Here is a 13,610-nt window from a genome sequence, read left to right as displayed (position 1 = left end):
GACAATGAGAAGCTTGTAAGTATCAACTTAAATCTCTGTCTCTCTGTCACACTGTTTAAGACAGTCATTTGTTTACAGTTACATAGAATGTAAAATAATGTTTTATGTGCTATATTTCCACAGGTACGACCTAAAGAGAAACTGCGCGTGTTATTGCAGCAGGCAGGTGCAGACAAAGACGTTTTCACCATGAAAGAGGTAAGAAATGACCTGACAGCTGGCTGTCTTGTTTCCTTATATCCTGCTGATATCCAACCACTAGTCTTTGGCTTAACTTTAGTTCATCAAGATCTTGTTCCATGAAGCAGACAGAGGAAACCTTTTTAAGATCCTCAATAGACATTATCTCCCAGACTTTTCAGTTTCTGTAATTATTTTCTAGTCTCACATTTATTTTTTATTTTTATTTTTTTACATTTAAATATTTTATGTTTTGAATTTCCAATTGCAGTATATCTTAGGGTTTACTCCTAGAATAGTGGATATTAGTTTCTTAGGGGGGGAAACTCACTCTTAATTTGTCGTTAGCAGCCAAACTACTGGTATATAGATTGTGTAGGTGTTTCTGAATTATTCTCTGCGTTGCTAGATTTACACTAGTTTCACTGATTGTCCTTTCTCATAAACTAAGCACTGCTACGGTAGATGCTGTCACATACTAGAATGGCTTTGACTTGGATTCTATTGTTTCCCAATTTGATATGCTGTTTTACCTACTTTAGTTGATTGAACTGATTGTAGTGTCTACTAAGCTAGAATACAAATGCACTGTCATTTTAAGAGCTATGATTGGCTAGCAGGCAGGCCACCTTGGTTTGAGGACACGTCACACAGCTTTGATGAGACGTGTCCGAGAGGGGGGTCTGTCTGTGTGAGAGTCTGAGTCATAGAGAGAGACTGGTGATTATCTTAGTTAGAATGTTAGAACTGGTGATTATCTTAGTTAGAATGTTAGAACTGGTGATTATCTTAGTTAGAATGTTAGAACTGGTGATTATCTTAGTTAGAATGTTAGAATGTTCAGTCGCCTCTTGACTTCTACTCTGACTCACTGGGGTTCTAACGGACCTCTGGAATGTCTAACTAGTCTGGGACTCCGTGTTTGGCTCCTTCCTCTCTGTTGTTCATCAGGGAGACAGAGTTATCTCAGAGGGAGGGAGGGAGGGAGGGAGGCGGTCCTCTGATGCGTTAGTTTATAGAGTGTATGGGAGTTCTGAGCCTTTTACTGGTCCACATTGATTGCTGGAAAATGTGTTTACAGTCAGTGTAATCTGCTTTTATGATAAGGAACTGATGCCTTCATGCCAGTGATCAGTCTATCACAATAGCCTCCTGTCAGCTAGATAGGTATATTCGGTGGAGTCATATACTTCTACCCAGTGCAGTGATCATGTGTCTATCAGTTGCCTGTCTAAATTGTGACCCAGAATACTCTGGATCAGTATGGGATGAGTGTATCAACTAGACTGAGACAGGACTGTCTGGATCAGTATAAGGAGGGTATAAACTAGACTGAGACATAACTATTGTTGGTGTAGTCTTATCCTGAGACATTCCCAGGCTTCTTCTCTTGACCCCTGCCTGTATCCCCTGTTACTCTCTCTCTCCTCTTGACCCCTGCCTGTACCCCCTGTTACTCTCTCTCTCCTCTTGACCCCTGCCTGTATCCCCTGTTACTCTCTCTCTCCTCTTGACCCCTGCCTGTATCCCCTGTTACTCTCTCCTCTTGACCCACGGCCTGTACCCCCTGTTACTCTCTCTCTCCTCTTGACCCGGCCTGTATCCCCTGTTACTCTCTCTCTCTCTTGACCCCTGCCTGTATCCCTGTACTCTCTATCTCCTCTTGACCCCTGCCTGTACCCCCTGTTACTCTCTCTCTCCTCTTGACCCCTGCCTGTATCCCCTGTTACTCTCTCTCTCCTCTTGACCCCTGCCTGTATCCCCTGTTACTCTCTCTCTCTCTTGACCCCTGCCTGTATCCCCTGTTACTCTCCCTCTCCTCTTGACCCCTGCCTGTATCCCGTTTATCTCTCTCTCATGAGTGTTAAGCTGTGGTGTTGACCTCTGACCCCTGTGCTGTCTTATTTGTCAGGTGATATTCTACCTGGGCCAGTACATCATGAAGAAACAGCTTTATGACATGAAGCAGCAACACATAGTGCACTGTGCTGACGACCCCCTGGGGGCTGTACTGGGAGTGGACAGCTTCTCTGTTAAAGAACCACGGTGAGGACACACACTGTGGACATCTTCTCCATCAAATACAGACTCTGGCCTCTAATACAGACTCTGGTCTCTAATATAGCTCCTCTAATCTCTAATACAGACTCTGGTCCTCTAATACAGACTCTGGCCTCTAATACAGACTCTGGCCTCTAATACAGACTCTGGTCCTCTAATATAGCTCCTCTAATCTCTAATACAGACTCTGGCCTCTAATACAGACTCTGGGCTCTAACCTCTAATACAGACTCTGGTCCTCTAATATAGCTCCTCTAATCTCTAATACAGACTCTGGTCCTCTAATACAGACTCTGGTCCTCTAATACAGACTCTGGTCCTCTAATACAGACTCTGGCCTCTAATACAGACTCTTGCCTCTAATACAGACTCTGGTCCTCTAATATAGCTCCTCTAATCTCTAATACAGACTCTGGTCCTCTACAGACTCTGGTCCTCTAATACAGACTCTGGTCCTCTAATATAGCTCCTCTAATCTCTAATACAGACTCTGGTCCTCTAATATAGCTCCTCTAACCTCTAATACAGACTCTGGTCCTCTAATACAGACTCTCGCCTCTAATACAGACTCTGGTCCTCTAATACAGACTCTGGTCCTCTAATACAGACTCTGGTCCTCTAATATAGCTCCTCTAATCTCTAATACAGACTCTGGTCCTCTAATATAGCCCCTCTAATCTCTAATACAGACTCTGGTCCTCTAATACAGACTCTGGTCCTCTAATACAGACTCTGGTCCTCTAATACAGACTCTGGTCCTCTAATACAGACTCTGGCCTCTAATGCAGCTCCTCTAACCTCTAATACAGACTCTGGTCCTCTAATATAGCTCCTCTAATCTCTAATACAGACTCTGGTCCTCTAATACAGCTCCTCTAACCTCTAATACAGACTCTCGCCTCTAATACAGACTCTGACCTCTAATACAGACTCGGGTCCTCTAATATAGCTCCTCTAACCTCTACATACTTTGGTCCTCTAATACAGACTCTGGCCTCTAATATAGCTCATCTAACCTCTACAGACTCTGGTCCTCTAATATAGCTCATCTAACCTCTACAGACTCTGGCCTCTAATACAGACTCTGGCCTCTAATACAGACTCTGGCCTCTAATGCAGCTTCTCTAACCTCTAATACAGCCACTGAATATGATGTCACCTGTTGCATGTGTTTTTAGGCTCTGTACAGCAGATATCAGTGATGTACGACTGATGATTAAAAAAACAAGTTACTGATGAGCAGCCTTCTGTTTGCTAAACAAATCAGAGATGTCTGATAGTGAAACCGTTTCACTATGCTAATGTTAGCCGTGTGTGTTTGTTGTTCTTTCAGAGTTCTCTTAGCTATGATCACACAAAATCTCCTAGCAGTGAAAAATCAAGGTACTTTTAGCTTTTCTTTCATCACTTCTATTGTCCTGTAGTTTCTAGTTGATATAAATCTCTCTTTTGAAGAAAAAAAACATTTGTACACTAGGCAGTTCAATGTTGCGTTATGTATTGGGCTGATAAGACAAGTGAGGAAGTAGTCTATTTTGATTTTTAAAATGTAGATGTTTCATTTTTTCCTTTTTAGAATCCCAATCTGTCTTCACGGAACCCAGGGGCCAGAGTGAACCGGATAGAGGGCCTAAGGTAAGAAGACCACATAGAAAGAGCATCTATTCATTGTATTTCCATGGTAGACACATTCAACTAAATGAAGAGGGGGGTGATTGGTTGAAACATCCCAGTTGGGTGGGCATTGCTATAATGTTACCTTACTAGATGGCAGCTGTTTTACAAGCTAGAGCACTCAACTTTGCTATTTTGTAATTCTTTAGTCGTAATTATAAAAAATAAAAAAATAATTCCCATGAATTGTTTCTGGCTGTAATTTATTACAACCGACAAGACCTTTTGAACATCAGTTCTGACTTCAACCCATCTGCCCTGGGCTCTTTCTGTAAATCCAACCCATCTGCCCTGGGCTCTTTCTGTGAATCCAACCCATCTGCCCTGGGCTCTTTCTGTAAATCCAACCCATCTGCCCTGGGCTCTTTCTGTAAATCCAACCCATCTGCCCTGGGCTCTTTCTGTAAATCCAACCCATCTGCCCTGGGCTCTTTCTGTAAATCCAACCCATCTGCCCTGGGCTCTTTCTGTAAATCCAACCCATCTGCCCTGGGCTCGTTCTGTAAATCCAACCCATCTGCCCTGGGCTCTTTCTGTAAATCAACCCATCTGCCCTGGGCTCGTTCTGTAAATCCAACCCATCTGCCCTGGGCTCTTCTGTAAATCCAACCCATCTGCCCTGGGCTCTTTCTGTAAATCCAACCCATCTGCCCTGGGCTCGTTCTGTAAATCCAACCCATCTGCCCTGGGCTCTTTCTGTAAATCCAACCCATCTGCCCTGGGCTCTTTCTGTAAATCAACCCATCTGCCCTGGGCTCTTTCTGTAAATCCAACCCATCTGCCCTGGGCTCTTTCTGTAAATCCAACCCAATTTTACTGCCCCTGGGCTCGTTCTGTAAATCCCCCAGTGTTTAACCAGGGCTGGGCATCTTTCTGTAAATCCAACCCATCTGCCCTGGGCTCTTTCTGTAAATCCAACCCATCTTTAACCCTGGGGTCTTTTTGTAGCCCCTAGTGTTTAAGCCCCTAGTGTTTAACCAGGGCTGGGCTCATCTTTGTAAATCCCCCATCTGCCAGGGCTGGGGTCATCTTTTGTAGCCCCTAGTGTTTAACCAGGGCTGGGGTCATCTTTCTGTAGCCAACCCATCTGCCCTGGGGTCATCTTTGTAGCCCCCAGTGTTTAACCAGGGCTGGGGTCATCTTTTGTAGCCCCTAGTGTTTAACCAGGGCTGAGATCATGTTTTGTAGCCCATCTGCCAGGGCTGGGCTCTTTCTGTGAATCAGGGCTGGGATCATCTTTTGTAGCCCTGCCCTAGTGTTTAACCAGGGCTGGGGTCATCTTTTGTAGCCCCTGTGTTTAACCAGGGCTGGGGTCATCTTTTTGTACCCCTATGTTTAACCAGGGCTGGGGTCCTTTGTAGCCCCTAGTGTTTAACCAGGGCTGGGGTCATCTTTTGTAGCCCCTAGTGTTTAACCAGGGCTGGGGTTTTTTGTAGCCCCTAGTGTTTAACCAGGGCTGGGGTCATGTTTTGTAGCCCCTAGTGTTTAACCAGGGCTGGGGTCATGTTTGTAGCCCCTAGTGTTTAACCAGGGCTGGGGTCATGTTTTGTAGCCCCCAGTGTTTAACCAGGGCTGGGGTCATGTTTTGTAGCCCTAGTGTTTAACCAGGGCTGGGGTCATGTTTTGTAGCCCCTAGTGTTTAACCAGGGCTGGGGTCATGTTTTGTAGCCCTAGTGTTTAACCAGGGCTGGGGTCTGTTTTGTAGCCCCTAGTGTTTAACCAGGGCTGGGGTCATGTTTTGTAGCCCCTAGTGTTTAACCAGGGCTGGGGTCATGTTTTGTAGCCCCTAGTGTTTAACCAGGGCTGGGGTCATGTTTTGTAGCCCCTAGTGTTTAACCAGGGCTGGGGTCATGTTTTGTAGCCCCTAGTGTTTAACCAGGGCTGGGGTCATCTTTTGTAGCCCCTAGTGTTTAACCAGGGCTGGGATCATCTTTTGTAGCCCCTAGTGTTTAACCAGGGCTGGGGTCATCTTTTGTAGCCCCTAGTGTTTAACCAGGGCTGGGGTCATCTTTTGTAGCCCCTAGTGTTTAACCAGGGCTGGGGTCATCTTTTGTAGCCCCTAGTGTTTAACCAGGGCTGGGGTCATCTTTTGTAGCCCCTAGTGTTTAACCAGGGCTGAAATAATGTGAATGTTGCATTTACTATACAGTGTGGCTGGTACTGTCTGATACTTGTGAGATGACAGTTTGGTACTGTCTGAGACTTGTGAGATGACAGTTTGGCTGTCTGGTGAGATGACAGTTTGTTTTGAGACTTGTGAGCAGTTTGGTACTGTCTGAGACTTGTGTGTTTACTGTCTGACTTGTGAGATGACAGTTTGGCTGGGGTCACTTTTGGTACTGTCTGAGACTTGTGAGATGACAGTTTGGTACTGTCTGAGACTTGTGAGATGACAGTTTGGTACTGTCTGAGACTTGTGAGATGACAGTTTGGTACTGTCTGAGACTTGTGAGATGACAGTTTGGTACTGTCTGAGACTTGTGAGATGACAGTTTGGTACTGTCTGATACTTGTGAGATGACAGTTTGGTACTGTCTGAGACTTGTGAGATGACAGTTTGGTACTGTCTGATCTTGTGAGATGACAGTTTGGTACTGTCTGAGACTTGTGAGATGACAGTTTGTACTGTCTGAGCTGACAGTTTGGTACTGTCTGATACTTGTGAGATGACAGTTTGGTACTGTCTCAGACTTGTGAGATGACAGTTTGGTACTGTCTGATACTTGTGAGATGACAGTTTAGGACTGTCTGAGTGAGATGACAGTTTGGTACTGTCTGAGACTTGTGAGATGACAGTTTGGTACTGTCTGATACTTGTGAGATGACAGTTTGGTACTGTCTGAGACTTGTGAGATGACAGTTTGGTACTGTCTGATACTTGTGAGATGACAGTTTGGTACTGTCTGATACTTGTGAGATCTGTTTGGGGTGGAACACGTGAAAATTGCATGTACTTTCAGAGTAGTTTGTCGAGCTCGTCATAGGTGGGCTGGTAGCTACTGGTCACTGGCTATCGACCTATTGGAGAGCACTGCCCTAGACCCACTCCAAACTGCACACCGCCCCAACCGATGTTCCTCCCGTGATTTTTTTTTTTATCACTGAGCAAATCTCAGGTCTGATGAGCACAAACTTGAACGTTGTGACAAGTTCTCCAGGATTATTTGTATTTCTTTTAATCTTTTTAATTAATTTATCTTATTAACACTTTGCTATCAAGTAAATGCAATGACGCTTACTGTAAACATTGAGGCATGCACCCGCTTTAAGTTACAGTTTTAACAGTGGCCAAGTAGGCTACTGTGTCTGTTTGATCCTAATGTAGGACCTACCAGAGTGGCCTACCATCAAAAACAATGGAGAAAATTAATCCCATAACATTTTAATATGGAAATAGCTGTTATATCTTTCAGCGGACAGTAAGCAGCCAATGTTGTAGTGTTCAACGTAGACCTACATTTCATGAGACTTTTGAAGAGGAAAAAAAACATGCAGGGCTTGACCTTTAAACCTGTTTATCCACTTGTCCTTCAGACAAATGAGGTGACTGAATATTGTGTTTGATGCAAGAAACCACTTTACAAAAATAAAATGCATTATCCCATACCATTACTACAAATAATCAAAAATTATACTAGTAGCTTATTGGCTACTTAGCTTATTCAAACCTGTCTCAAAATACAATACTGCCCCTTTAAGACAAAAAAACAAACAGATTTTTACCTGACTGGCTTTTTAAAATATGTCTAGAAATGTACATGTTTTGTGGTCTTGTAGGAAGCAATCACTCCCCTATTGCTGACTACAAATGATCTATAACTGGGCTAATAACTCACTAACGAGAAAATAATATGAACAAATCTGCACACTTCGCTCTCGCTTTGATCTCAAAACAAGCGCATCTACTCACTGACCGCTCATGCTGTAAACACAGTCCAGTTCATCTACTCACGACCGCTCATGCTGTAAACACAGTCCAGTTCATCTACTCACGACCGCTCATGCTGTAAACACAGTCCAGTTCATCTACTCACGACCGCTCATGCTGTAAACACAGTCCAGTTCATCTACTCACGACCGCTCATGCTGTAAACACAGTCCAGTTCATCTACTCACGACCGCTCATGCTGTAAACACAGTCCAGTTCATCTACTCACGACCGCTCATGCTGTAAACACAGTCCAGTGAATGGCACAGATCCATATATGGCAATGGTCTATTTGCATATAGGCCTACTGCAGCTCTTTGGTTATGGCTCACCGGCCTGAGTCGTGCCTGTCAATGCAACTAGAATCCTACTCATTCTGACCACGTTCTAATTTTCCACTTCTCTTTAGCAGTTGTAAATAAACAGATAAGAATGATTAGTAGCATTTTTTTTAAATGTAGACTATTTAACAAAAGTAATTGCGAGCACTTTAAGATGTTGTTTTGATGGAATTTCATGGGAAAATATTTAGGCCGATGTGGAGTCTGCTTAACGGACGTTTCTCATGCCTTTCAATTGTGTATTTCACCACTGCTTTCCCGTAGTTAAACCACGTGAGAGAGCAGCCGAAGGCTTCTGGAAACCTTGGTTTTACAACCCGTCTCAAAAATAGTTGTGTAGCGGTGGGCCACCGTTACTAAATGGATATAGGGGAAACACTTCTCCATCACACTCCATTTTAAAGAGTTACAAACAGACTTGTAAATCAAATCAAATTTGATTGGTCACATACACGTGTTTAGCAGATGTTATTGCGAGTGTAGCGAAAATGCTTTGTGATCAAACTAATTGCCTGGCTCTGGGTCACAGACATAAACATCCTCGACCTCAAGTTGAACCAACTTTAGTTTTGTTGCAGAGGATGTTTATACTGGCACGTGTTCCAAAGCTTCTGATGCGGTTTTCTCCTGTGATCTCGTTTTATAAGTGGTAGCTGTGCCGAGTTAGTTTTATAGACAGACCTCCTCAGTGTCCTGGTTCACTGGTTGATTTCTCTAATGGTTCCTTCTGTTTAATCTGTTTACAGGTGACGGACTCAGACTGTCATTCATCATCTACCTCAGAATGCAGGAGGAGAAGGAGGAGTAGTGACCCTGGTGAGTGTCTGCCTGTCTGTCTACCTGCCTGCCCCTCTGTCTCTCTGTCTGCCTGCCTCTCTCGGTCTGCCTGCCTCTCTCGGTCTGCCTGCCCCTCTGTCTGTCTACCTGCCTGCCCCTCTGTCTGTCTGCCTCTCTGTCTGTTGTTGTAGTACTCCAGCAGTGTATACATAAACCTACACCTACTAACTACACCAGTCCTGCTCATGTGGCTCTGTGCTGTACATTTTCTCCTGGATGAAAAACTGTCATGTCAGGCCTCATGGCTTCATGTGTTGCCCTGTCAAGTCTGTTGGGGAAAAACTGCAAAGGCCGAGTTCTGGAATGCATCAAAGCATAGAACCCCAGTCCCTTCTAATGGTTCCGTAGGAACACTCTGGTCTGGAGGCTGTGGAGAATGCATCAAAGCATAGAACCCCAGTCCCTTCTAATGGTTCCGTAGGTCTTTTCTGGAGGCTGTGGAGAATGTTTTTAGATGACTTCTCCTCACAATGAGTCTCTTCAGGCCCAAAAAGCAGCCTGACGGCATCCACACACAGACACAAAGACGCGTCTGTTTCCTAGACACCACAAGTCTGATGGAAACAGACCAGGGGAGAATCTGTTTCTGATGGATTGAAACGGACCAGGGGAGAATCTACAACAGTCCTAGTCTGATGGAAACAGACCAGGGGAGAATCTACAACAGTCTAGTCTGATGAAACAGACCAGGGAAATCTACAACAGTCTGGTCTGATGGATTGAAACGGACCAGGGGAGAATCTACAACAGTCCTAGTCTGATGGAAACAGACCAGGGAGAATCTACAACAGTCTAGTCTGATGGAAACAGACCGGGGAGAATCTACAACAGTCCTAGTCTGATGGATTGAAACGGACCAGGGGAGAATCTACAACAGTCCTAGTCTGATGGATTGAAACAGACCAGGGGAGAATCTACAACAGTCCTAGTCTGATGGAAACAGACCAGGGGAGAATCTACAACAGTCCCTAGTCTGATTGAAACAGACCAGGGAGAATCTACAACAGTCCTAGTCTGATTGAAACGGACCAGGGGAGAATCTACAACAGTCCTAGTCTGATGGAAACAGACCAGGGAGAATCTACAACAGTCCTAGTCTGATGGAAACAGACCAGGGAGAATCTACAACAGTCCTAGTCTGATGGAAACAGACCAGGGGAGAATCTACAACAGTCCTAGTCTGATGGAAAACAGACCAGGGAGAATCTACAACAGTCCTAGTCTGATGGATGGAAACAGACCAGGGGAGAATCTACAACAGTCTAGTCTGATGGAAACAGACCAGGGGAGAATCTACAACAGTCCTAGTCTGATGGAAACAGACCAGGGGAGAATCTACAACAGTCCTAGTCTGATGAAACAGACCAGGGGAGAATCTATGGAAACAGACCAGGGGAGAATCTACAAGTCCTGATGGATGGAAACAGACCAGGGGAGAATCTACAACAGTCCTAGTCTGATGGAAACAGACCAGGGGAGAATCTACAACAGTCCTAGTCTGATGGATTGGAAACAGACCAGGGGAGAATCTACAACAGTCTAGTCTGATGGAAACAGACCAGGGGAGAATCTACAACAGTCCTAGTCTGATGGAAACAGACCAGGGAGAATCTACAACAGTCCTAGTTTGATGGAAACAGACCAGGGGAGAATCTACAACAGTCCTAGTCTGATGGATGGAAACAGACCAGGGAGAATCTACAACAGTCCTAGTCTGATGGATGGAAACAGACCAGGGGAGAATCTACAACAGTCCTAGTCTGATGGAAACAGACCAGGGGAGAATCTACAACAGTCCTAGTCTGATGGATTGAAACAGACCAGGGAGAATCTACAACAGTCTAGTCTGATGGAAACAGACCAGGGGAGAATCTACAACAGTCCTAGTCTGATGGAAACAGACCAGGGGAGAATCTACAACAGTCCTAGTCTGATGGATGGAAACAGACCAGGGGAGAATCTACAACAGTCCTAGTCTGATGGATGGAAACAGACCAGGGGAGAATCTACAACAGTCCTAGTCTGATGGAAACAGACCAGGGGAGAATCTACAACAGTCCTAGTCTGATGGAAACAGACCAGGGGAGAATCTACAACAGTCCTAGTCTGATGGAAACAGACCAGGGGAGAATCTACAACAGTCCTAGTCTGATGGAAACAGACCAGGGGAGAATCTACAACAGTCCTAGTCTGATGGATGGAAACAGACCAGGGGAGAATCTACAACAGTCCTAGTCTGATGACCAGGGAGAACAGACCCTAGTCTGATGGAAAACAGACCAGGGGCGAATCTACAACAGTCCTAGTCTGATGGATTGAAACAGACCAGGGGAGAATCTACAACAGTCCTAGTCTGATGGATTGAAACAGACCAGGGGAGAATCTACAACAGTCCTAGTCTGATGGATTGAACAGACCAGGGGAGAATCTACAACAGTCCTAGTCTGATGGAAACAGACCAGGGGAGAAATCTACAACAGTCTAGTCTGATGGATTGAAACAGACCAGGGAGAATCTACAGCAGTCTAGTCTGATGGATTGAAAACAGACCAGGGAGAATCTACAACAGTCTAGTCTGATGGAAACAGACCAGGGGAGAAATCTACAACAGTCCTAGTCTGATGGAAACAGACCAGGGGAAGAATCTACAGCAGTCCTAGTCTGATGGAAACAGACCAGGGGAGAATCTACAACAGTCCTAGTCTGATGGATTGAAACAGACCAGGGGAGAATCTACAACAGTCCTAGTCTGATGGATTGAAACAGACCAGGGGAGAATCTACAACAGTCCTAGTCTGATGGAAACAGACCAGGAGAATCTACAACAGTCCTAGTCTGATGGAAACAGACCAGGGGAGAATCTACAACAGTCCTAGTCTGATTGAAACAGACCAGGGGAGAATCTACAACAGTCCTAGTCTGATGGATGGAAACGGACCAGGGAGAATCTACAACAGTCCTAGTCTGATTGAAACAGACCAGGGAGAATCTACAACAGTCCGGTCTGATGGATTGAAACAGACCAGGGGAGAATCTACAGACAGTCCTAGTCTGATGGAAACAGACCAGGGGAGAATCTACAACAGTCCTAGTCTGATGGATGGAAACAGACCAGGGGAGAATCTACAACAGTCTAGTCTGATGGATGGAAACAGACCAGGGGAGAATCTACAACAGTCCTAGTCTGATGGATGGAAACAGACCAGGGAGAATCTACAACAGTCCTGTCTGATGGATGGAAACAGACCAGGGGAGAATCTGCAACAGTCTAGTCTGATGGAAACAGACCAGGGGAGAATCTACAACAGTCCTAGTCTGATGGATTGAAACGGACCAGGAGAATTCCAACAGTCCTGGTCTGATGGAAACAGACCAGGGGAGAATCTACAACAGTCCTGGTCACGGTGGATTGAAACAGACCCAGGGGAGAATCTACAGCAGTCTAGTCTGATGGAAACAGACCAGGGAGAATCTACAGCAGTCCTAGTCTGATGGATTGAAACAGACAGGAGAATCTACAACGGTCCTAGTCTGAAGAAGTGGAAACAGACCGGGGAGAATCTACAACAGTCTAGTCTGATGGTTTAGAAACAGACCAGGGGAGAATCTACAACAGTCCTAGTCTGATGGATGGAAACAGACCAGGGGAGAATCTACAACAGTCCTAGTCTGATGGATGGAAACAGACCAGGGGAGAATCTACAACAGTCCTAGTCTGATGGATGGAAACAGACCAGGGGAGAATCTACAACAGTCCTAGTCTGAGATGGAAACAGACCAGGGGAGAATCTACAACAGTCCTAGTCTGATGGATTGAAACAGACCAGGGAGAATCTACAACAGTCCTAGTCTGATGGAAACAGACCAGGGGAGAATCTACAACAGTCCTAGTCTGATGGAAACAGACCAGGGGAGAATCTACAACAGTCCTAGTCTGATGGAAACAGACCAGGGGAGAATCTACAACAGTCCTAGTCTGATGGAAACAGACCAGGGGAGAATCTACAACAGTCCTAGTCTGATGGAAACAGACCAGGGGAGAATCTACAACAGTCCTAGTCTGATGGAAACAGACCAGGGGAGAATCTACAACAGTCCTAGTCTGATGGAAACAGACCAGGGGAGAATCTACAACAGTCCTAGTCTGATGGAAACAGACCAGGGAGAATCTACAACAGTCCTAGTCTGATGGAAACAGACCAGGGGAGAATCTACAACAGTCCTAGTCTGATGGATTGAAACAGACCAGGGGAGAATCTACAACAGTCCTAGTCTGATGGAAACAGACCAGGGGAGAATCTACAACAGTCCTAGTCTGATGGATGGAACAGACCAGGGAGAATCTACAACAGTCCTAGTCTGATGGATGGAAACAGACCAGGGAGAATCTACAACAGTCCTAGTCTGATGGATGGAAACAGACCAGGGAGAATCTACAACAGTCCTAGTCTGATGGGAAACAGACCAGGGGAGAATTCATACAACAGTCCTAGTCTGATGGATTGAAACAGACCAGGGAGAATCTACAACAGTCCTAGTCTGATGTGAAACAGACCAGGGGAGAATCTACAACAGTCCTAGTCTGATGG

The 13,610-nt window shown here is 45.2% G+C and overlaps 1 protein-coding gene across 1 annotated transcript; it reads left to right on the top strand.

Moving 5' to 3' along the window:
- Nucleotides 1–6: 6 nt before the first annotated feature.
- Nucleotides 7–9,084, top strand: LOC124030040 (E3 ubiquitin-protein ligase Mdm2-like; the record flags this gene model as incomplete). Its single annotated transcript, XM_046341557.1, has 6 exons — nucleotides 7–15; nucleotides 124–198; nucleotides 2,093–2,226; nucleotides 3,575–3,624; nucleotides 3,818–3,876; nucleotides 8,931–9,084. Coding segments are annotated over exons 2-6 (406 nt in total), but the record flags the coding sequence as incomplete, so codon positions are not given.
- Nucleotides 9,085–13,610: the final 4,526 nt, after the last annotated feature.

The sequence above is a fragment of the Oncorhynchus gorbuscha genome, unplaced genomic scaffold (genome assembly GCF_021184085.1).
Source record: "Oncorhynchus gorbuscha isolate QuinsamMale2020 ecotype Even-year unplaced genomic scaffold, OgorEven_v1.0 Un_scaffold_8984, whole genome shotgun sequence".
In the NCBI taxonomy this organism is placed as follows: Eukaryota; Metazoa; Chordata; class Actinopteri; order Salmoniformes; family Salmonidae; genus Oncorhynchus; species Oncorhynchus gorbuscha.
The sequence above is the reverse complement of the archived record's forward strand: the minus strand, read 5'-3'. Positions and strand labels throughout refer to the sequence as shown.